General features: G+C 33.0%; 1 protein-coding gene across 6 annotated transcripts in view; it reads right to left on the bottom strand.

Annotated features, from left to right (window-relative positions):
• Positions 1-25452, bottom strand: part of LOC130896848 (solute carrier family 2, facilitated glucose transporter member 1-like) — a 97759-nt gene that overhangs the window by 12771 nt on the left and 59536 nt on the right. For 5 of the 6 annotated variants that reach the window (XM_057805189.1, XM_057805188.1, XM_057805191.1 and 2 more), the window contains 2 exons: positions 5017-5115; positions 3317-3452 (listed from right to left, as the gene is read on the bottom strand). In XM_057805189.1, the coding sequence (XP_057661172.1) occupies positions 3317-3452; positions 5017-5115 (235 nt within the window). Of the gene's footprint in view, positions 1-3316; positions 3453-5016; positions 5116-15841; positions 16102-25452 lie in introns of those variants that run through there. The other variant, XM_057805192.1, reaches the window with a different exon arrangement.

The following is a 25452-nucleotide window of genomic DNA, read 5'->3' on the forward strand; positions in this document are numbered from 1 at the left end:
AAAAACCTTATTGAAAAAAGTTTGGAGCGCTATAATTAAAAACTTATGCGTTATACAAAAAAAAGTTTCAAATAAAAAATATGGCAAACATTATTATCTACAATAATGATCTGTACAATTTTTGTCGTACGATGCGCGGTTCGAGAGATATTTAATAAAACGTGTTTTTCAAGATGGCGGCTGAAGTGAAGCCCCCCCCCCTCATGACGCCCACTTGGATTTACATTCAGGGGACACCCTTGAACATATTTAAAAAAAATACCTGTTCCCGTACGTTTTCTACAAAAAAACCGGCTCTTGGCCTATAATGATGCTTGTGGAAAAAATTATCTGGATTTTCAGAAAATAGTAAAAAGGATTAACTCAGTGTCTACTGAAAAGAATGTGGAGAAATTTCAAATAAGTTAATACCCAAAAAAAGTATTAATAGGTTGCTTCATCAATTATGGAAGTTACAATCTAGCAATGGAAAAAATACAACACAGCAGTTATTTGATATTTTTGATAATTTTTTGAACTCGTTAATTATTTGTCTATTTTTTCGACAATCACTCGTAATTATTAGAAAAAACTGTTTTATATATGTTTTTCTTCAACTGTTCTAACTGTTCTAACTCAATTTTAAAACCACATATTGCTCACACTCACATTTATATGGAGAATCAACAAAAATCGACGAAAACTTAGTTGGCTATTGTCAACTTAACCTTAAACCGCCATGGAGGATGGTAATCCAGTATTGTAGCAGAAAGATACGTCGAAGAATAAAATTAACGTTGCTAATAAATTAGTCAACTCCATTGAAAAACCACTCGAACCCGTTACAGAAAAAACACCGTTTATGAACGATCAACCCTCAACATCTAAAATTAACATAACAGAAAATTTAATAAAAAGAAGTGGCGTTCCGTGTTTAACTATATAAAATGGTAAAAATCACACAATCAACTACAATTTTAAAAATATTATTAGTTTTACTAATTATAAAAATAAACATTAACTTCCATCACTTTTATTCTTTCAATTTGTGCAGTTGTAGAAAAAGTATAGTGTGCAACATGTGGGAAAAGTACTTTTCTCAATCGCCCTTCGGGCTTGTGCCACAATCTTCCATACTCATGAGGATAGTTGAACTTTTCCCACTTGTTGCACAATATACTATTTCACTATAAACTTTAGATTATGGACCGTCGAATTGGATGTTCACATTTTTATGCCAAATAGTCCATGAGGTACGATAGGTGAAGTTATGTTGGCAATACTTTGTTAAAGTAAACCCGCGGGGTTTTAATTCTGTAAGTTAGGTTATCTGTAAGATAGATTACGCTAGACATAACCTCAATCTTTATCTTCTAATAAAAAAACGGGTGGGCTCCGCAACCCCTTCTCAGACGGGACTCACCGCTTTCTCTAATCCACTTTAAATCGATGGTCTATGATCTATAGTTTTTCCAATTACATTTGACTACATGAATAGTTAAGATTTTGAATACTGCATAATTTGTTAGTACACAAATTCCGAGAAAATTATGAATTATGAAGTGCATTTAACTACATTAGCGCTACACCGGTAGATTTCTGAACTATAACTTGTTGTTTATAGGTAGGCATTTTTTCGAGTTGTCCCCCAATAAAGACAGGTCTGGTTCTACCCTCCTTATATAAAATCAACGTTAAAAAAATAAAAAATGGTTGCAAATATACGTGATTTATTTCTGTAGATTGACATATAGTTGATTTCTATTTAAGTAGATGGCGATAATCAAGAGAAATAATTTGAGATGTGATTTCAGGGTATCATTACTTTATAAAGAAGAAAATAAATAAACCATAAACTTGATAAAAACCGAATAAACACACAGACACAAAGTTGTACAAAAGACACAAAATTTTTATTTATTTTTTGTACTTTACTTTTAGAATGCTACCATTTTTTTATGCGTTTAGTTACGCCACTGGGATGTATAATTCGTACAACGTCAATAGATTTTACATAGACACAGTTATATAACTGCTGCAAGTATACAAACACTTCCTCGCTTTATCAGTTTGTTGTTACGTCATTACTGAAGCACGTTTTACACAGTAATTTACAATAAGAAAAAATAGTTTTCCTTTCAGAGGATATTGAACTCTTAGAAATCTCAGAATAAACAAGTCTCTAGTTATATGAAATGTGATGTTATTTTTATACTAAAATATAAACTATTTTTAGTATTTTCTTTCATCTTTTCATTTCATCTATTTCTTATTTATCTGTTTACCACCTTTATAACATATTCTTCATATATTTCATTGAATATTAACTTTTGAACGAATTGGGTTGTCAATCAATCAACTTCTTTTTCTTCCTCTTCTTCTTGTTTTACGCCGTTTGTACACCTTGCCTCCTTGCTATACAGTTCATCGGGTAAACAAAACCTTTCGCAGCAGTATTTTCTAGATCGTTTGAGTATTCTAATGCATTTGTCGGTGTATATAAGAATTATATTGTCAACTAAATATCTAATCTAAGAATTGGAAGAAATTCTAGCTAGAAGCTATAACAACGACGAAGAATATCGGACACTGGAAGTTTGCAAAATCAAAAGTATTGTAGATCAGAATGTTTCATTCAATAACTATGTAATTATATACGTCAGGAGTAAATTACAACAAAAAGAAGAACAATTTAACCAATTTAAAAACCATCACGGTAATCTCCCGCTGGAGATCGTAGTTTCATGACGCGACACCCTTCTCCTTCCATATCATAACGTGACAGTGACAGTTGACAGTTCTCGGTTAACCCAACTTTGTTTATTTATTTCATTTTGTTGTTGGATTATCTGAAGACACAGTTAATGAACGAACGGCATAGCGTTTGTTAATTTTCAAACTACAAACTAGTTTTATACTCTCTTTGATTCTATTTTAAATATTATAATAATCAATTCTCAATTGTCGTTTGAATATGTGGTAGAGGTTAAAAAGTTTATTCAAAAACTGATCGATTTGAAAGTCTGTTTTGTTTCCTTCTACTTACAACATGCAATAAATTTTATACTAAAAATAAACTTCATCCATAATTATTTTCATTATATGCGTAATGAGATGGACGATAATTTCCATTTAGTTAAGAAATTTTAAAAGTGTCTGCATAATTTATATTATTAGGTATACATCTATTACCGCCATTTGCAGATTATCAGATTTTGATATTAACAAAGTTAAGTAATCCTGAATACTTATTTTTACTTTCGATACTATCATTTTCTTAATGTTTCCGTGACGAATTCTTGTTGAAATTCTAATTTTATATCAATTAATTTCTCACCTGTAGTCGACCCTCCAATCATTCCTCCAATACAAAACATAGCAGTCATCAAAGAAAAAACGAATGTGACGTTTTCTTGCGTGGGAATTGTGCCTGTCCTGTTGTACATGCTTTCTTTAATCCAGTTTTCAATAACCTAGAAAATACATTCATCGTAAAGTCCACAAATATATTCGATGTAAAATTGAAGATGCCAGATACAAAATGACGAAACTTTTGAGACTTTTATGACCCCATTTGCTCTAATAAAAACGATACGGTCAGTTCCTGAATGTAGAGGACGAGTAATGAAATTATAAGTAACGACGTGGCTAATCTTTGAGTCACTCAACCTCTAACAGGCTCCAAACAACCTATTGTAGGTTAGGGAACAAACAAGTAGCATGACTCCAATAATATGGTTGTAGACAAGTCAAAACCTTCAGCATCTTGAGCATCGAAAATATGAAAGCTTAATACAGGGAAGGCAAAGTCTGAACTACGTCTAATCACATGGTTGTATATAAAAGAGGAAGAATCTTTTACCAACACATGAGTTAAAGCCTTAATGTTTGACTTGCATCAATTAGTGACGCCTGAAGGATTCTTCTATACCAGAACCAGAAAGATTCCATAAGCCATGTAGGGCGACCAAGGGGATTGCAAAAGGATTACCCTGGTAATTAGAAACAACTAGATTCTTAGTGAAACTAAGAGTTTTGAAAACTTTTTTTACTCAAATTTTGTTTGGATTTTATGCAGAATCTAAATCTGTTCTAATTTTTTTGTATCAACCAAAACATATCGAATATTTTATAATCTTGTTCAACTATTTGAGCTGCAACAGTTTTCCTTTATTGATATCAATGGTTATTATTTCATTTGAAGTCATTGTAGGTAATATTCAACATCAGGTACCATAACTAAACTCCTTTTAATCCAACTTCTGAATGTGGAGGAAGTCTTGAAACATGGTCGATCTTTCGACAAAGCATTTTATGTGTAGTTTATGCATAGAAATTTCCTTTCCTTCTCAGACCGGTTCTTTTTATACCAATGTTGTTTCTTGATCCTAAGGATTCCAAAAGTTTATCATTCGATTGCAATCTCTATAGAAAGCCAAACAGAGTTGAGGACACTCCATTCTCTATAAGTTAGTAAGGCATCGTGTGTGTGTGCTCTAAACACGTTGGGCGGTCATAGTAAGGTAAATGAGTACAACTTTGGGCTATAGCGAAAGACAAGCAAAACTCTCGCTAACAATCAATGGTCAAAACTGTGGGTCTGTCGATAGGGCGTTGGAAGATCAACGGAAGAAAAGGTCGTGTGCAAATTTATCTACTTATTAATTAATCGAATTGTCCCTCTATTATTTATAGATATGGAGTATCAAAACTGCATTTCCATATATTTGATAATCTTCCAGTTACTTTTTTTACATCCTTGGTAAAGGTTGCAGATTTATTTCTTTGAAGTTCATGGTATACTTGTTAAAAATATGAAGATTTCTCACCAAAACGTCCTTTGTTTTAACGATAATCACTGTATCGAATGTTAGTTCTATTGAATCTTAGACGCCATATTGTATTCAACTACGAGGGCTATTAAGAAAGTACACAAACAAAGTTGTAGCTTCTTCTTATTTGTTGACAATAGAAAAGAACGACATATTGATATAGGATGAAAATTGATTTATTTTTAAATGATAAATAATTACTTACTGCTTGTGGGTTATTGAGGACCCCAGTATTGTAACCATGTTGAAATGACGATCCAAAAGCACCGGCAACGATAGCAAATCCCAATTTTAAATTGAAGGACTGAAAAAAAGATATAAAATTAAGATTGAAAATCACAGGTTAATATTGTTGTTATTTTCTGTAGAGGATGAAATATACGGATTGAAATAGATTTCCTACATATTCTAAACATTCTTTTGGCTTTTCTAAATCAAATAAACCGGTGTTTTGAATGATTATTTGATATTACAAAGTTTGAATATTACTACGAAGTTTTTATGGACGACAAAATTTGGTGAACTCTTATAAGGTTCAAATTTGAGGTTATATTCAATTTATAATACGTACAATTGTCAAATAATTGAGCTATAAACAACAAACCTATTTTGACAGCAATTATTTTCAGCCGAAAATGTCAAAATATTCGTTCCTTTTGATTTCCATTGGTTTAGTTTGTGTTTTATAGTATGACGTCATTGTAAAGATGGATTTGATGGAGTGTAAGCAACTAACTGTATATTTTTGTTTTAAATATATGTATGTATACTTATCGCAACAGGTGTGCCCACACAATTTTACGTTCACTTTAATAAATTTTGATTTCAATATTACATGTTTATACATCATGGTCATATTTTATATTTGATACGCCCTCAGTTGAAGCGGAAGTTGAAACTTATATGAGTCACAATTTTTTATAGGTTATAAAATGCGAGAATAAAGATTTAAAATAACAATTTTTGGAAGCAAAATGAAAATGGAAGCAAGAAAAATGTACATGTATATACAATATACATGTACATATTTTCAATGCATTTAAATTAATTTTATTTCAACATTTTTTTTATCAGATCGACTTGTATGTTTGCTTGCTTGTAACCGACTCATTTACATTCTATTTTGACCCACTTTAAAAGATCAGATTTTAGTTAAACATTGCAGACTGATCAAGGACCTTTGCTAATATAATAATTTCGTGAGTTTTTCACGGAATAAAATGTGGTAAAAAAAATTTAGTTTATAAGGCAAGAATTGAATTAATAGGCACCATTTTGTAAATCGATACTAAATAAGTCGAAAATAAAGAATAAAATTTTTCGATATCTCGCTTCGTTTTCGAGATATCGATACTTGAAGTTGGAAAAATTTATCTACAAACCGTTTATGAAAAATAGACCTTATATAAAAGGACTAGTCCGTATAAAAAAGCACTCAGTCTATATGTGTAAAAAGCTTGTCTTTTAATGAACTGTCTAGTCCGTTTGTAAAAGGTGTAGTCTATATATAGAGTGTTATACATAAAAATACTACCTAATCTAACCTAACCAAATCCTAACCTAACCTAACCTAAATAATTAACTTTTGAAAGCATCCAGAACGTACTTTTTGCCCGAGAGAGAATATTTTTACATTAAATTACTAATTAAATCTTGAAACTATATTTAAATATTTTTTTATTTTATAAATAATGAAAAACAACCGAAAATTCTTTATGAAAACCATCAAATTATTCATGTATTTATCGTATGTTAAGTTATATTTTTCTTCAATATAATTTTAGAATATCAGGGTAAATAATACAAAAATTAAATGAAAAATCTTTTGTTCATTGAATTACAAGATTCATATTGAATTTGAAGTAATAAAATAATCATTTGAAACGAAGTATTGAACGCCATCTGTTCAATAAAGCGAATATTAAACTAACGTTTGATTATAATTTCAAGTATCAATATCTCGAAAACGAAGCGAGATATCAAAAATTTTCATTCTCCAGTTTCGATTTATTTTGGCCTAATTAAGCCAAACGTTAATAAAATAATTGAAACAGATCGCTTTAAACACCTATTCGAAAACAATCAAACGACTATTCCCTTATATGAAATTTGCCTATACACAAACACTTGAATTACTAGCAGACTAAAGTAACACACTGAAATTTATTTAACCGAGAAAACGCACCAATATGTGAATCGAGAATCTAACTGTGAAACACCTATTGTTGAACTGTCAAAATAACGAAAACGAAAGACTAACTAACAACTTTCCAAACACCATAATTTCTCTATTTAAAAATAGTTGTAATACCACAAACTTAATCAAATATCTAAAAGACACTCAACTGTATCAAAGATTGTCAACAATTGACATGTCGCTAATAACTAAAGTTGACGGGACGAAAAATATATATAAAAAAAAAACGCAAAAAACAACCGCAGAAAATCTAAATTGGACAGCTCTTGAATAATCCTTTTTACCTGCTTAAATAAAATGGTACCATAAGCAACGTTAACTGAGTAAATAATTTAATTATGAGTGTGGTCTATGAGTTCTTGGCCTCTTTTAGTAAATAGAGTGCGTTCTTTATGCAAGTTCTCAATAAGCTTCACACAAAGTTCCAACTTCGATCCACTTTATTATAGTACAGTTCGAACGACCTCCAAGTTAAGTTTTGAAAAATGTCTCAAATTGAGTTTCGTGCTGCTATTTTTGACTAAAAAATGTTTAAAGCACAAGTCGAATCAAAAACAAAATGGAGGCTGTTTACTGTAACTTGTATCCATCATTTCCAATAATTTAAAATTGGTTGTTCTACTGGGGATAAAAATAATTTTTTGATCGTTAGTTTTTTTGATTTTTTGAGTTTTCTAAATTTCTTTGAAGTTTTCTGTACTTCAATATAAAATTTTTTGATTTATTTTTGAATTTTTTAATATTTTTTTTTAGTTTTCAGTATTTTCCAAAATGTCTTGTCTTGGCTTTTTCATGTTTTCCAAATTCTTTTCATAGTTTGTCAAGCTTTTTCATTTAATCGTCGTTTATCTTCTGATTTTAGTTTTTTCTAATTTTTTAATTAGTAGTATTGTCCAAAGTTTTAGATTTATTCTCTCTCTCTCCACTTTTCATAAGCATTTTCGCATCTTTTTCAATTTTCCATGCCATACCTCACGCTTTCATTTTAATGACATCAATATTCTCTTCGGACATTTTATCTTATTTCTATTGATAAAATTGTGCTTTCAAGATCATTTAAACTATAATTTGTTTCAAATATTATTGATTATTGAATTGTTCATCATCACCATCATCATCGTCATCGAGCCTTTCAATCCTTTGGATTATGGCTTGAGGTAGGTTACTCCTCGTTTTCTATTTGTGTTTTCTTTATAGTTTATCGTTTGTCTTGTTATTATTTTCCATTCCTTTCGGCATTTTGCCCTTCAGTTCTCTATATTAAGTGCTTTTATGTCCTCTTCTATTTCGATTCTTCATCGGTCCGCAACTTCTCCTTGGGCACAATGGGGCCCATTTTGATCGTTTCAGTTGGTTTTTCCATTTCCAGCTCTTTCTCTATTTTTTTCTTTCTCTTTTCTCTCCTTTCTCCATCCTGTGTTGTGTTTGGACCTGTTATAGTTCTCATTATCTTTTGGTTCATCACGGAAGCAAAAAACCAGAAGTTATGGAAATTGTTGGGTCACATTATAAAAATTATATAAACGATTTTTCAGTATGTCTAGTTGCTAATTACGCCGCATTTTTCTATGCCGCATAAATTTTGATCAATATTTAAACAAATATTTGTTCTGTTTATGCATGATAAAAGAATTTACACTAAATTTTATACCCAGATATATAATTTTCCTAAACAGGTACCTTTGTTTACATAAAAACTTTTTTTTAATATTGTTTACATAAGTTAAATGAATGCTAATAAAACTTAATGACCATTTTGGTATACGGATTGGTGTTATAGAAAATTGAAATGAACTACATTTCCTGTTGAATCAATAAAACCCATCCATCGATTTAGGTTCCACGGAAAAAACCGTATAAAACGAAAAAACCCACAATGCAGGCTAAATTCACCCCTTAACTAATAAACTAGTTAATTATATATTATTACTAGTGGTGAGTCATTGTAGAGGTTATGTCAACAAAATCGCATCTTATCAAAAACCTACATTAGAAACAAAGAGCCAAAAATCTTCAAAAAATATATTAAATTGAAAAGACAAACCACCATGCTGATGGCTTTCGCTGTGCACATAATTTCTTCAATTACTTCTTCATCAGAATTAAAGTCTGCTTTATTGATTTCATAAATCTTATGAACTAAATCATCTTAATCTGAAAATATTCATGCTCGAATTGAAGATTTTTGTTTATTCCATCAACAGATAGTGGTCATACTGCTTTTTAGTGGGCATTGAGCGTTGTTTATTGTAGTACGTGACCTAAATTTTTCACTTGCAACTATAAGAACTAAAAATTGTCCATTTTGCATTTGTTCTAAATATAACTGAGTGTTTTCTTGCTGAATCATTGCTTAATTTGAAGACTGCTATAAGGAAGTTGTATTATTTTAAATTTTCGTGTTGATAATGACCTAGGGCATTATGGATCAATAGAAAGATGAATTTAGATTCAAGCTTTTAAAAAACTAAACAATTCGAAACCGTTTATATAAAAAAAAATCATCATTGCTCAGATGAGAATTTGTAGCATAAAAATAAATTAAAGAAACAGAGAAAAAATTCAAGAATATTCGTCCCATGGAATTAAATTTAAGAGTTTCTCTGATCATATCATACGAACACGTAGATCCTAAAACTTTGGGATCGTTATTTACTGTAGCAACTCCAAAAAACGTTAATAAAGTCATTGCTTTTATAATTGTGATTGTACAATAAACGTATTTGAAATAATTAATGAAGAAAGTGGTTCCAAGAAAGTAAAACCCGTTTTTTCGCCCATTAAGTATTTGAAATTCTAAAGGAATAATATTTATTGGCTATTTATAGTCATTTTATGTACGCGAGAGTAATAAAACCAATTACTGATAAAAAACAGTACGGTGATTCTAAATATTATTACAGCATAATCTAAATATTTTCTAAATTTATTACAAGTTTTCAGTTTTTTATCAATCTTCTATAATCGTAAGTTGTAGTGAATAATAGAAAAAGGTTTGGACTGGTCAGAAGCCATGTGTACTAAATATTACATAGCCGTTTAATGAGATGTATAAATACAAATTTCTGTTTGTTTAAACAAAGTTTATTAACTAATGCATCATTGTTATTGTTAATTTCCTTGGTTAATGGATCGAAATCTTCAATAATTCGTTCAAATCCCATGAAACGGAAATTAGAAACAAGCGATGAAAAATTGATTAAATATAAGAACGTTGAATGTAAATAATTATTAAAGAAACCTACGCCAAAATGAAATTTCTCAAAAGTGGTTGGATACCAAACGTTTTGACTTGAAAAAATAAAGCAGAAAATGTAATGAAACAATGAAAAACAGAGGGTTCTAGTTTAAAACACCCTAGATCAATGAGCTGAAATTGGTTACAATCTTTAGCTGCGTTATTAAGGGAGATAGTTCCGATTTCGAAAAGAACCGAAATATTTTTAAGAAACCCCATGTTCAGTATGGCAAATTGTTCACAAATTTCATTCAAAATTTCATGTATAAGTCGAAAAATAATATTGTTGACGTCTACTTCCGGTACTACCGTAGATGGGACGTTCAGAACAACTTTTTTTTCGCTATTAATCATAACTTTTCGCGTTTCACCCTGTACATACACCCTGTATTAGTTACATTCACCACTGCTAGGAGTTGATGTACAGACAAACAATGATTGAATACACGTATTCAAGGTTATTGATAAAGTATCCCACTTCCTTGGTAACAGAATGACGTTGAAAATTTATATAAAAACACGTTGGACGTCAAAATTTTTATATTTTTTTTTAAACCGTCAATTTTTCCATAACAGAAATCTATAACATACAAGTTTATGCAATATTTGAGACATCCATAGACAATAGAGTGGTTACATCAATAACAAATTTCGATTAAATTTAAAACAAATTTTGAATGGGATATAATAAACGTGATCAAAAGTTAAAATTAAATACAAATAAAAAAGGTCATTTGTACAACACATACGTGGTTATAATAAAAATAATACTCGGTAATTATTTAGTTTAGGTTGCATACGCCTAATTTTCTTGATATTTTTATAAATTGTGGAGAAAATTATGGGCGCGAAAATTATTCCTTCACATACTTTTTCGAGATTGAAAATTTAGATAGGTTAGGTTAGGTTAGGTTAGGTTAGGTTAGGTTAGGTTAGGTTAGAATAGGTTGGGTTAGTTTAGGTTAGGTTAGGCTCATACTAGATTTCATTATCCTCAGTATTTTCGGGAATTTCTATTTAAAAGACATTATTCATATTCAAATAGAATTGAAGCATTTCTTGAAGAAATGTCACGAATATATCCGATAGAAATTGATGATTATTTGTACGTGTAAATAAATGATTACTGTTAGAAATCGATTTGTGTCATTACATTAGTCGTAACTAATTATATTTAATGTAGGAAAAGATTGACGCCGGATGGGGGGTGTGCTTTAAAAGATAGTCTAAATTTTTAAAAGACTCCTAATCTCCTAATCCTCTTCAACATCAAGTATTTGCAAAATATCAACTATTCAAGATAGTGTACATTTTCCAATGTTCAAACAATAAAAACTATGCGAAGGAATGTTTTCCACACCCAACATGTATACACCTTTTTTTTAAGCATAAAAAACTGTGTAACAGATTAAAATTTCAAGGGAATCGGGAGTATGCAACCTAAACTAAATAATTACCATAATACTCAAACTACACAAACTAGTTTTTCACTCTAGGATAGTAGCAATCAAGCTGCTAGCTCTAGAGCTATCTTTTTTTACATTGTCTTGAATATATCCAAACTAGAGTATCCCATATTAAATACAAAAGCTTGCAGGTAGATAATCAAGATCTTATATATTAAAAAAATTGATGATTTCCATTCCGAGTCCGTTCAGGCGTTCTACCCAACCGATTTGCTCAATTTTTTTTTTCAATGAAAGGTATTGATGCACAGATCAGCCATTAACCATCGGATTTCATCTAATTTTCACCATTCTCAAGTTATACTCAAATGCGATTTCCCCCTGTACATTACTTATGGGAGTTTTTCACATACACACGTTCTATCCTCAATATCTCAGGTTCTATTCAAGATAGAGACTTCGTTTTGGTTTAAGAACACTCGCTGAAACACCTTCTTTCTTTTGAGTATTTGAACACTTAAATCGGTTGAGTTGGAGAGGAGCTAGGCGCGGACATTCAATGTGGAGTTATGGATTTTTGTAGGTTTTTGGCAATTTTTCTACATTCAAAGATCTATATCTCAGGTTCTAATATAGCTACAGAGTTCGTTTTGATTTAAGAACACTCGCTGAAACACCTTCTTTCTTTTGAGTTTTTGAACACTTAAATCGGTTGAGTTGGAGAGGAGCTAGGCGCGGACATTCAATGTGGAGTTATGGATTTTTGTAGGTTTTTGGCAATTTTTCTACATTCAAAGATCTATATCTCAGGTTCTAATATAGCTACAGAGTTCGTTTTGGTTTAAGAACACTCGCTGAAACACCTTCTTTCTTTTGAGTTTTTGAACACTTAAATCGGTTGAGTTGGAGAGGAGCTAGGCGCGGACATTCAATATGGAGTTATGGATTTTTGTAGGTTTTTGGCAATTTTTCTACATTCAAAGATCTATATCTCAGGTTCTAATATAGCTACAGAGTTCCTTCTTTTCTATTATAATAATTTCTGATACTTATTTAATGGATTCGATGCGAGCGAAGCTGCGGGTAAAAGCTAGTAAATTATTATTATAAAACAAATATTAAAGCCTCTACGTAGTTCAATAATGAAGATATGCAAAAAAAAACTAATGTTATCATCATTCAAAAACTTCTTAGAGATATTGTAGATTCGTCATGGTGTATTTGAACTGGAGATCTCAAAATTCCTACTGTGGCAAAAGATATCGAAAGAGTAGAAGGAAGATATGAAGAAAAGCTGCATGAACTTCGAGGTGCTCCAACTCTTATTCAACGAAATTAAGTGCATTGAAGTGCGTTCGAATCATCTTAAAAAAGTTGTTGGTAATTCAAATTTTTAGAAAACTCACTGATAATTCATTGTGTTTAAGTTGTAAGACCAAAACACTATGGGTTGGTAAGTCACGACTAGCTTAAGTATAAATTTAAAATTTTCATAATGGAAATGTTAATTTAGTCCAGGCTTAACATCAACTGGCACGAGATAGCAACAATTAAATTTCTGGTGTTGATTTCTTGTTGTAGGAAGTGAAAAACCATGTAGGAGACCCCAGATTTGAAGGACGACGGGGCTTAGCTTTTGTAAAAGCTGGGAAACCCGGCCTTGGCAAACCAATTATGGCCCAAGCCTGGTTGAACTCTGTGTTACCCGACCTCGGCCATCCTATAGTCAGCCAAGCTTGGCAGAACTCTGAATAACTATATAAAGTTTTCTTCTAATATCTTATCCTTAATAGATATCTTAACATTAAAAATTAAAAATATAATTTTAATGACAATATGTTAAAAATTTATTTTTATAAGCAACCAAGCCTGTTCCAGGCTTGCAAACCAAGCGAGGGACATTATTATCATCCCAGAGTACCACCAAGTCTGGGTTACCAAGCTGGGGCCAGAATTGTATATATTTGACTCAAGTTTAGACCTATACTGGGTTCTCATAGCATCCTGTATGGGAAGACGCTCACTTTTGGCATCAGCTTTAATAGCATTAAGAACAGACTAGATATTTTTGGCTACTCTATCATTTCTGGATTCATATATTTCATCAATTTTAAGCAGCCAAATTGTAAGTAATATTTAAATTTGACACCGAAAACTATAATTGCATAATTTGCATTTATCAAAATGGTTAAGCTCGTGTCGAGTAAATTTTAAAATTGCCCCACTCTGGGGCGTGGGCCCTACGTTGGAAAACACTGATTGATTTACAGCGTTGGACAGGACCTGGAGCTGCAGTCCCATTATCCGCAAAGGCAAACCTCGTGATTTGAAGTGTTTATTTTCAGTATAATTTTTTGTATATACATTGATTTTTGGTCATTATTTTTCTCCATAGTTCCTGTTACCTCTATACATATAGTAGCAGCTTTCCAATTGGAAAAATTGTAGAAATCTCATTCTAAAAAATGTGTTACGAAGTGTTGTTGTCTTAAAATTACGAAGTGCTCACTTTGGAAACACCCCGTGTAATACAATGGTTTATAAATATTTCAACATAATTTATGGTCTGGCTAAGTTCAACAGACAAGGTACATTTCCAATTAACTCATCAATAATTACACCTTCATGACAAAGCAAAAAGATAAAATTACGTTTAATAAAATGTAATTGGTTTTTATTATCATTGCCTTGCTGAATTAAATAACATTTATATTTTTAATAAAAAAAAATGCAATTTGGTGCAATAATGCGAGGGTTGTTTGAAACCTTTTTGACTATATTTGCGCACGCGTTGAGAGATTCTCAGCCATTTTATTAGTTTCTGTTTGGCAATCGTATGTTTCTGAAAATGGATTGACTCAACATAACAAAATCCTTACTAGCAGAATTGACAAGACAATAGCTCTGTTCGCGATTCAAATTGCCAATCATTTCTAGTATAAATACTGCGGAGCTGTTTGGTATCTTACAGGGTTGAAGTCAAAGAACAAAAATGGGGGTATCATTATGTCTGACTCTAAAAATATCAGCATCGTCTGATATTTTGATTTTTGGTATTCATGATCTGTTGATTAATATGAATAAACAAAATGTCAATACGAAGTCATATTTTGATGAAGATTGCAAGTTAAAACGTCAAATTGTTACCTGTCTGTTAAATCAGAAGATACCTAAAATCAAGACGATTTGGAAACATAAATTTATTTGACCAAAAACTGCGACAATCAGCGACATCAACGAAAAAGTTTACCAAATGATACTGGACGACAATCATATTAAGATAAAAGAAATAGAAGAGTTTATAGGCATATCATAGGAACGCTTTTGCCATATACTGTCTGGTTTTATCACTTTGGACCAAAAGCATTTTAGAAGTAACTTTTCCTAGATCTTATTGACGAGGTTCAAGCAAAATGAATGTATTCCGAACTGTAGATGAAACCTACATCTATCACCACAAAAAAAAAATTAAGAGTGTGGATTGCGAAGGGCGAACCTGCTCTGAAAATTCTAAAGAAGGTTTCAACGGCCGGTTTAAAAAAGTTAAAGTATTATTGGACTAAGTGTATAGACCTAAAAGTAAACTATAATTAAAAATAAATATGATTATGGATAAAAATAAACTGTTTATTTGTTACGACAGAAACTTTTCAAGTAACCCTTGTGTTTATTGGTTCTTTTAATTTGAATTATCAAGTGTCGGTAATTACTGCAACGTATTTATTTACTTATTATTGTGTTATTGTTAAAATAAGCATTTTTCCCAATCTATTTAATTTTTTCACATTTATTTACGTAAGCAGTAGTTGTTATAGAAATATGTCAATTATAGATAGAAGATATAGGAAAATAATGTAATTAAAACATGAGTAGAATAATAAAAAGAAGAAAAAAAAAGAAAACGAAGTAGAATTGACCCTTTTAAAAATAATAAATGACAGAATGAGTTGTTGCTTCTTCCTGTAAGAATCGAATCAAATTTTTAATTGAATTATGAATTATTGATGCACCATTTTGGTAAAAATATATATTCTAACGCAAATTATGAGCAATATTAGGGGATTTACTGTTGAAATATCATGTATAATATGTTAAAAAACAATGAAGAAATCATTCATTACTTTAATTATTATAGAAATAGAATGAAAATAATTTTTGTTATGAATTGTATTTAATTTATTCAGCTTACCCCTTTAACTTGTTTCTTTTTAGGTAGACCGGCCTCCAATTGTGCACTAGAGTCTGAAATAAAAGTTTCTCCTCCTTTACCCATCGCGACGTTCAGTTCTTATAAATATCCAAATAAATCTCACTCACAAATGTCGGTTAATCCGCTTTCGATTTTAAGATTAAAACTGGCCAACGTTATACAACTTATATATGCCCAGCCTTAAAAATATAACTTGGGGGCTCGTCGACACCGCATACCGTTTTATAGATATTCCAGCTTTAGTGGAATCGATTTGATTGGTTGAAAATATAGGAGTGACAGCCGTTGCCCACTACTCTGTCTACGGCAGACGCGGCGCCAAGTTTAATGGTTTGTCGAAAAATTAAGGAAACATTAAACCGGCACAATATTTGGTTGAGTTGCATCATGGAAAAAGTCGTTGATTACACACAATTGTGCAAATATATATTCAAAGAAAACTAAGTTTATAATGATACAATAAAATTTTAAATAATGCTAAAAATTTTTTTCTATGGTTGAATATCATATTTATATGAAGTGACTCATATTGTAGAGCGATTTTATAGGCTTATCAAATTATAATAAATATTTAAAAATATATACAGGGTGTCCCGTGTCCCGATACGGTGCGACGTATAGAGAAGCCCAAAATATGACGACTAGAAGCAATTTACCTTTACCTTGACTAGCTGTTGTCGCAGCCACAGGTATTATGGGAAAATAAAATGATTCATTTTCTTAATAATTCATCGACGGATGATGGCCGTTAATGTGTGCCAGTTTTTAGCAGACATGTTGTCCTGTGACTTCAAAAACATCTCAAAAGAAAGCGAATCAACTTCGGCAACGAACTGAAAAGCACAGTAGAGGACTGGCTCTCATTACAGCTACAGGAATTCTGGGAGAAAGAAATGATTCATTTTCTTAACTTTAATCGATATTCATCGACGGATGATGGCTCTTGATGTGTGCTAGTTTTTGGCAGACATGTTGTCCTGTGTAAACTAGTCTTCTAATATCACATGTTTTTTTAAACTAATTTAAACAATTATCTTATCACCAAAAATTCGTTTATTGGGTGTTGTGGTTGGGAGTAATACGTCCTGGCATAGTCACGTGAACGTATTCGCTAAGGCAGCTTCACAAAAACTTGAGCTATATACTTTGCAATAGCTCCTAATTATCTACAAGGCCTAGATTCGTCCATCTTTGGAGGATTTTTCGTATATACCCTGAAGATACTCGTCTCGATACAGCACCTAGCTCGCCTGCAGACGACCAGAACGTCAATTTAAAGGGATTCCATTCTCTAGAGAAGTGTGAGCGTCAGCTTTCCGAACACAACAACATATCATCACCGCAAATTCCTTTATTGGGTATTGTGATTGAGAGTAATATGTCCTGGTATAGTCACGTGAACGTATTCGCTTAGGCAACTTCAAAAAAACTTGACCTATATACTTTGCAATAGCTCCTAATTCTCTACAAGGCCTAGATTCGTCCATCTAGAAACTTGGACAGTTTAGAGCACCAATACCACCACGGCAAATGCTTGTCCGAGTTGTTCAACACCTAGAGCAGTTTTGGCAAGATCTACTCGACTGGCAGACGTGGCTCATAAGCACCTAGCTCGCCTGCAGACGACCAGAACGTCAATTTAAAAGGATTCCATTCTCTGGAGAAGTGTGAGCGTCAGCTTTCCGAACACAACAACATATCATCACCGCAAATTCCTTTATTGGGTATTGTGATTGAGAGTAATATGTCCTGGTATAGTCACGTGAACGTATTCGCTTAGGCAACTTTAAAAAAACTTGACCTATATACTTTGCAATAGCTCCTAATTCTCTACAAGGCCTAGATTCGTCCATCTAGAAACTTGGACAGTTTAGAGCACCAATACCACCACGGCAAATGCTTGTCCGAGTTGTTCAACACCTAGAGCAGTTTTGGCAAGATCTACTCGACTGGCAGACGTGGCTCATAAGCACCTAGCTCGCCTGCAGACGACCAGAACGTCAATTTAAAGGGATTCCATTCTCTGGAGAAGTGTGCGCTTCCCTAACACAACAACATACAGAAGTTCGAGATCAATATCCACAGGTATCTCCATACGGTAGGCAGCAGTCGAATTTCTCAAGTGTAATAGTGTTTACCATCTTGTACTTGCTTTTTATATAAAAATGCCACCATAACTTCAATAAAAAACATAAAATACTGTGGATAAATGGATTTTATATCATCGAAATGTGGATATATCCAAGAATGGAAGGTTTAGAGAGAATAGGGGAGGAAACGAGAGCAGAATCACGATTAAAATTCCGAAAGCTTCTTTTTTGAACAACTAACGTTCTGCATTTTTTGTAGTAGGTAGGATTTAAATAAGGGAAGATACCCAATGGTATATCAATATCAAATTATTCTTGTATATGTGTGTAGGATCGAGATTATTGCTCTATTCAATCCTACAGCCACGCACGAAACACGAGTTCTCCTTCAGCAGCCTAAAGCCGACAATAACAGTCGAGTCAGTCGGGAGTAAAACGTAGACGGCAAAGATAACGCAACTAAGACGACTTCCCGCATGATCCAGATACAATCTGCCGCTCATTTAACGTATAAACCACATACACGAATATTTTTACCGGCAATTTAAGAAGAAAAGAACCCTAGACAACCAAGAAATATCTATATGTGTAATAAGATACTATTTGTAAATTCACAACAACCATACTTTTCTAACATTTGTTAGCGCTTTATATTATTACCTTATTTTTTAAACTGGCGTCAGATTTATCATCAAAACTCATAGATACACTCATCTCTACTACCGAAATATGTGCTGCTTACGCAGTTTAAAGACATTAAAATCTAATTTTTGTTTGTAAACGAACGATTAGAAAATCTTGAAAATTCTTCTCTAATGGTTTTTATGATCGAATGATCCATTATAATAATCATCCTATTAGTCAAAATTCCACTGCTATGGGAAAAAATATGTTTATCCTTACAAAACAAGAAAAACGATCTACTTTAAATTATCTAACTTTGTCATTAAAACTAATGAGAATAAAATTCTCACCTTCAAATGATTAAGTAAACTTTTAAGATGCTGTTTTGAAGATTTTTTTACGAATTTAACTTCATTTTTGTCATATTCATCCAATGGAAATGTACAATTAAGTTACATAATTACAAATCGTATCAGTTTGACTGTTTAAATAACCCAACTGCTAAGTCTGACGAGCATTTTTGTCATTTTCGTTAAATACTGCCTCCTCCAACACTTCCCACTTTGTCTATGAGCTCAGATCTTCTACAGTTTTACTCCCAAACCAATTATAATTAAAGTTGTCCACAATTTGAGTTAATTCTACTAAATTTTCATCCAAAAATTTATGACTTTCTATATAATGTAATAAATAAAATGAATGTAATTTTTTTCGAAGCAGTAACGTTTATTCCAATAGGTTTTTCTCTCCATTATTGACATTTTAGAAGCTAGTGCAATACTTTTATCTTTTATTTGCTTCCAAGTATATAAATTGTGGCTTCTGCAGCTCTGATCATATTTTGCCATAGCTATCAGCAGCATCCGACCGGTAATGGTAACAGTCTTCAGAAGATCGACGACTGGCGTTTAACAAAAAGAGAAAGAGAGCTTTATTGTCAAAAAATTGTTACAAATTGTAGACAAAAACTTGCAAAAACTATAAAACAAACATAAAAATAACTAAATAAAGTCCACTTTCCTCAAATTATTGCGAAAATCGATTTTATTCCAACTGGCAAGTGATTGTGCACTTTTTTTCATTCTAAAACATTGAGCACTTAGCTAATTCTGAACGTGGAGTAAGTAGGTAAAGGAAATTGTAGAACCGTGCTTACGAATGAGACAAACGGATTCAAATATGAAAGAAGGAAAAGTCAGAATTTTTAATCTTTTAAAGAAGTCTCTGCTGTTTTATCCGAGTAAATATTTAACAGCTCAAATTGAGTCGCACCACACTTACCCCAGAAGGGAAGGGCATATCTGAGATGCGACTCAATAAGTGCATAATAAACTGTTAAGGACGTGGATAAGTTCAGTTTTCTGGTAACTGATCTCAGCCAAAACAGGAGGAACTTTTTTATATCCCAGTGTGAATGATGTTTGGCTTAGTTGACCATCGTAGAACAGGGGAAAAAATCACGCTCTCCCTATATCCTGTATATTATATAATGTGGTAATCACGAATTAATTAATTCCGTTAGGCTATTCCACACTGTATAGTCCATTACATACGTCATGTACGCCTAGAAATAATTTTAAATTTTCGTATGCGCACGAGAAAAAGTTTAGAAAAACATCACCTTCTGCCCACCTGAATACAGGTGACTAACCATGTATATTTTTGAAAAAAAACGTAGATAAAACCTTGTATACTAAACGTGCTATTTTGTGTTTGATTTGGTCACATAACTATCCTTCGATTCGTTCAATAATCTTACAGACACGTGCTGTAAAAAATGTCATTCATAATATAAACATAAATACAAAAGTAAATTCAGTAAAAATAAGATCCCATAAAGACAGAGTAGGCGGCACTGCTAATAAATTATATTAATGAAGGTAACTAAAGCCAGTTTCATACATATGCGACAATTGGTTCTGAATCGGTTCATTCCCTCATAAATTTATTTTGGTGTTGAAGACGGTTCTTTAACTTGAAAAGACGCAATTCATCAAATAATTTAGTTCACATCCAAAAGTATTTAAACATTTTGTCATCGTTTTCTCTTAGCATCGGGAAAATAGTATAGAATATTCCAAATTCTTGCCTCAAAATGATAAGAGGATGCACCCAATTGCCTTCTCTCCAAGATTACTATACCTCAATGCGCTTAACTTGAATTGACACGGAAAAAAAATATAAATCGTGTATGACAAGGTTTATTTCGTTTTCGGTTTGTATCAAAAACGAACCGAACCGCATAGGAGCGCACACGTATGAAACAGGCTTAACGATATCTGCTATTAGAATTGTGAGTACCATTTCAAAATTAATTTTTGTATACGCAAGCTCTATTTATTTCTATTTATATCACTTTATTGTTTATTGAAACAATATCTTCGGATGTTTATATTTTTAAAAACAAATAGACGGCCGCGTGTTTAAACAGTGGAAATATTTGATTCGGCCGTATAAACATATTTTTTTCTGCTTCGTAAGCTACGACATATTTCAATTAATTCATTGATGGATTACCTACTTAAAAGACGTGTACGTATCACGGGGTTATTACACAATTATCAGCCAACTTTCACCTTGATTGTTTCGATTCGTTTTTTGGGTCATAGTGTACGGGGATGGTGCCGGAAGTATCATTTTTCAACGTAATCACCTTTTAGCTCCATACACTTCTCCCAGACATGTTTAATAAGTTCGACGCCCTTTTCATAATTATCTGCCGACATCATTGTTGGAAAATCTTTGACCATCAAGCCTGGGAACAGAAAATAATCCGAGGGGGCTAAATATGGCGAAAAGGGTAGCAATTCAAGCTTCATTCCATTAATTTTGGCCATTGAAATAACGGATGTGTGAGCTGGTGCATTGTCTTGATGAAACAACACATTCTTCTTAGCCAAATGCTCCCGTTTTATTCGCACAAAGTTTGCATGATACTCGCCGTTGATAGTTTTTTCTTTTTCAATATAGTTAACGAAAATTATCCCATGCGCATCCCAAAAAAAAAACGACGCCATGAACTTGCCTGCAGATGGAACTGTCTTCGCCTTCTTTGGAGCCGAGTCTTCCTTTTCAATCTATTGCTTTGATTACAAAAGCTTCGGGTGTGAGTTGATGAATCCACGTTTCATCCATGGTTATGAAACTGAGTCAAAATCGGTCTTATGCCTACGTTTTGCTCAAAATTTATTGCCAATTATTAAGTTTTGGCCAAATTTAATTGTCAATTTCTATATTTTGATAAATTTAATCGTCAATTTCCAAGTTTTGTGCAAATTATAGTTATAACTCCACCGATGTTCTGTAAATCTTTTCGGTTTAAGTTATATATTGAATAGGACTAACTATTCAATGCCTAAACTATGTCTGCTAATTCGCCCACTTTTAGTCCACAATCATCCAGTGCCGCTTTGTGGATCTTCTTAAACATTTCTAGAGTCGTCACCTCATTTATTGACCACTGCGATGCTGGTCTTCGCAGGTCGTAAGGCTTCGTTTAAACTCTGCTACTCAATATTTTACTGTTGATAACATGATAACGAAGCAACAGACACGCCCAGAATAGAATCTAGCTCAGCTTTAATATTCGTTGGGCTTAAGCCTCTCAAATAAAAGTATCGTTCACTATTGATATGGCTACCAAACAAATACTAAACAACGTGGCGTCTTCAAACTTGAAACATATGCAGTATAGATTGTGTACAGTGGTATTTTCCAATCAACTTCCGCCATCTCTAGGTCAGGCCAGATACTGCTGGGACTATCCTCGTGGTTTCAATTGATAATTCTAATTTTTTACCTGAGACTAAGATTTGTGCGGTGCTACGTTTGGTCAGTGCTTCTTTACGGGATGGAGGGTTGGACCCTTAAGGTGAAAAACATCAACAAATTAGAGGCATTAGAAATGTGGGTATATCGTAGAATCCTGAAGATACCATGGACTGCCAAAGTGAGGAATGAGGATATTCTCAGGCGTATCAATAAAGACCGTGAACTCTTTAACATCGTGAAGAAACGAAAGATTGTATATCTTGGCCATATAATGCGAGGCCATAAATATCAATTCCTTCAGCTGATAGTCGAGGGCAAGATTGAAGGTAAGAGAGGATTGGGACGGAAGAGGATGTCATGGTTGCGGAACGTGAGGCAGTGGACGGGTATACAAGATATTCAGACATTGATCCATACCGCTAGATATAGAGAAGCCATGAAAAATGTGGTCGCGAACATCCATTAATGGATAAGCATTAAAAGAAAAAGAATTTTTCACCTAGTAACCCAGTACTTGCTCCCTAACTTGTTATTCAGTTAATTCTTTTGGAGAATATGTGATTTCTAACGCAAACCCATATATTTCACTTCATCACCTTGGTTAGGTGCCGTTCAGTTTCACAGACGGTCATGTTTCGAGATTTTTGTCATTTGCCATGATGACATAGCATTGGCGATTGTGGCCGTGGTAATATGAGGACATAATATGCTTAATATGCTACTTGGAACTATCTATTCCTCATCTAATGACTTTGTCGAAAGCCTGGCTATTGTCCAGGAATACTGCAAAGCAATATTTCGTAAGTTCAAAGTCTACATTGTTTAGCTACACAACTTGGATTGTTTCTGTTTGAATACAAATTGGTGGGATGGTATTACTAAGCTGCAAAAGATTCCAATTTTTCTGAATGACTTTCAGCCCACTTTCTTGTTTCCATAGATTTCCGTTTTCCTTCACTTCTCAATTATTTTTGATTTATGAAATTGGGGCAAGTTTCATTTATTTACCAACAAGAACAAGTCAAAATATAAATGTCCTGTCTCTGTTAATTCACTTGTTTCATCTATGGACAACAAATGTCAGTTATTTAGTTGATACGGATGCGAAAAATATTCATAACTCAGATCATCTAGTCTCCTTATGGATGGTCCTTATGTAACGTTTCCCGAAACAGCAATTTTGAAAGCGACCATCGGGGTACTTGCTTGGACATCCAGATGTATTTAAGGTGAATTTGTGACTAAACTTTTAATATATTGCTATAAATTCTTGAAAGAGGCCTATGGGAACAATTCTCTATCTCTTGTGCGTGTTTTTGAGTGGTGTAAGCATTATTAAGAGCAAATTAATCGTTTTTTACGACATTAACGGTATCGTGATAACTGAATGGGTTCCAAAGGCTCAGACTGTCAACCAGACTTACTATTTGTCAGAGCTATGGAAAAACAGCTCGTGGATTTTGCACCAGGACAACGCACCTGCCCATAACGCACTATCTATTAAGCAGTATTTGGCCAGTGCTCGACTACTCGCCGTACTCACCAGATTTGACATCGTACAACTTTTTTTTGTTTCCGATGATAAAATCTGCTTTGAAAGGGACCCGATTTAAGTCGATAGAAGCGGGAGACTTCCAGTACTGCTTCGATCTATGGAAAAAACTTATCGAAAACCCTTTTTCGTAACCAGTCTCGTTATTTAATAGCCAGACCTCGTATAACGTTTTCCAAAACACTGTTTTATAATGTTTCGCATTTAGCCGCAGACACCGACGTTTTCAACAACTACATACCATCATAGACTGTTATTCCATTGACTAATAAAAGTGGGTAGTGTATAATTATCTTCAAAGGCGCCGACTGAACGAAGAGGTCATTACTACGAGATGGTATCGCGAATGTGGGTGGACCACTCCTATTCATAAAAGAAATACTAGGGAGAATAATGAGAATAACCCCGTCTACTTACCCAACAAGTAAACCATTGTTCGATCAGACCACGTACTTCCTGTTAACTCTCTACATACATACAGAGTGTTTACTAAAAAAATTATTCAGTCGAACGTAGCGAAACTTTAGTTAAAACAATATAGTAAAATAATCATTTACAAAACCATCTTAATATCAGTCTGAACCTTTGGACTAGAATTATAGGAAACAACTGCAGATTCAAATGTTGTTGTTGTATACAGAGTGTTTGAAAAAAAGGTGATAACGTCTCTACAATAGATAGAAAACTGAACAATATTTGAGGTATCACCAGAAGAAGAGTACCCTTCGAATCTCACCAATTTAAATCAATGCCATCATCACCTGGAACCTACTTACTATCAAGTATCAAGTAGTATCTTGCGTATCTTCCCAAAGTAGTACCTCCCAAAATACAAATGGTATGAGTTAACTGTAAGTGGGTAACAGAGAATCAAAGATGTGGTTACCAAATTATTAAAAACCTGCGAAAAGAACTAACTACACCTTCCAATCTGTCAGTGACACCTAGAACACATGGAAACACAGTCGCTCCACAATTACTATTCCTGGAATTGTAAAATCTGTACCTGGCTAGGTCTCGGACATGCTGTAGGTAGCAGTCAATTCAAATGTTGTTGTTGTATACAGAGTGTTTCAAAAAAAGGTGATAACGTCTCTAGAATAGATAGAAAACTGAACAATATTTGAGGTATCACCAGAAGAAGAGTACCCTTCGAATCTCACCAGTTTAAATCAATGCCATCATCACCTGGAACCGCACGCTTGCTATTCTTTCATTACTCTGGGTAAGTTTATATCCTAAATAGTATAACTTACTATCAAGTATCAAGTAGTATTTTGCGTATCTTCCCAAAGTAGTACCTCCCTACCTGTAGGTAGCAGTTAAAGGTTAAAAATGCAGTCTGTCAGCTCTAACTTGGTGTTTCAAAAAAGGTGATCCCGTCTCTAGGATATACAGTTTCAAGCTATTAATCAGACCTGTCATTTGTTAAAGTTGTTCGATTTTTGTCATTCAAAATACAAAATAAATGTAATTTCATAGTGTTTAATAAAATAGCATTAAGAAAAATGGCAACATAGGAAATCCTAGGGTCGGTTTCCTCAGAATCATAC

The sequence above is a fragment of the Diorhabda carinulata genome, chromosome 7 (genome assembly GCF_026250575.1).
Source record: "Diorhabda carinulata isolate Delta chromosome 7, icDioCari1.1, whole genome shotgun sequence".
Taxonomy (NCBI): domain Eukaryota; kingdom Metazoa; phylum Arthropoda; class Insecta; order Coleoptera; family Chrysomelidae; genus Diorhabda; species Diorhabda carinulata.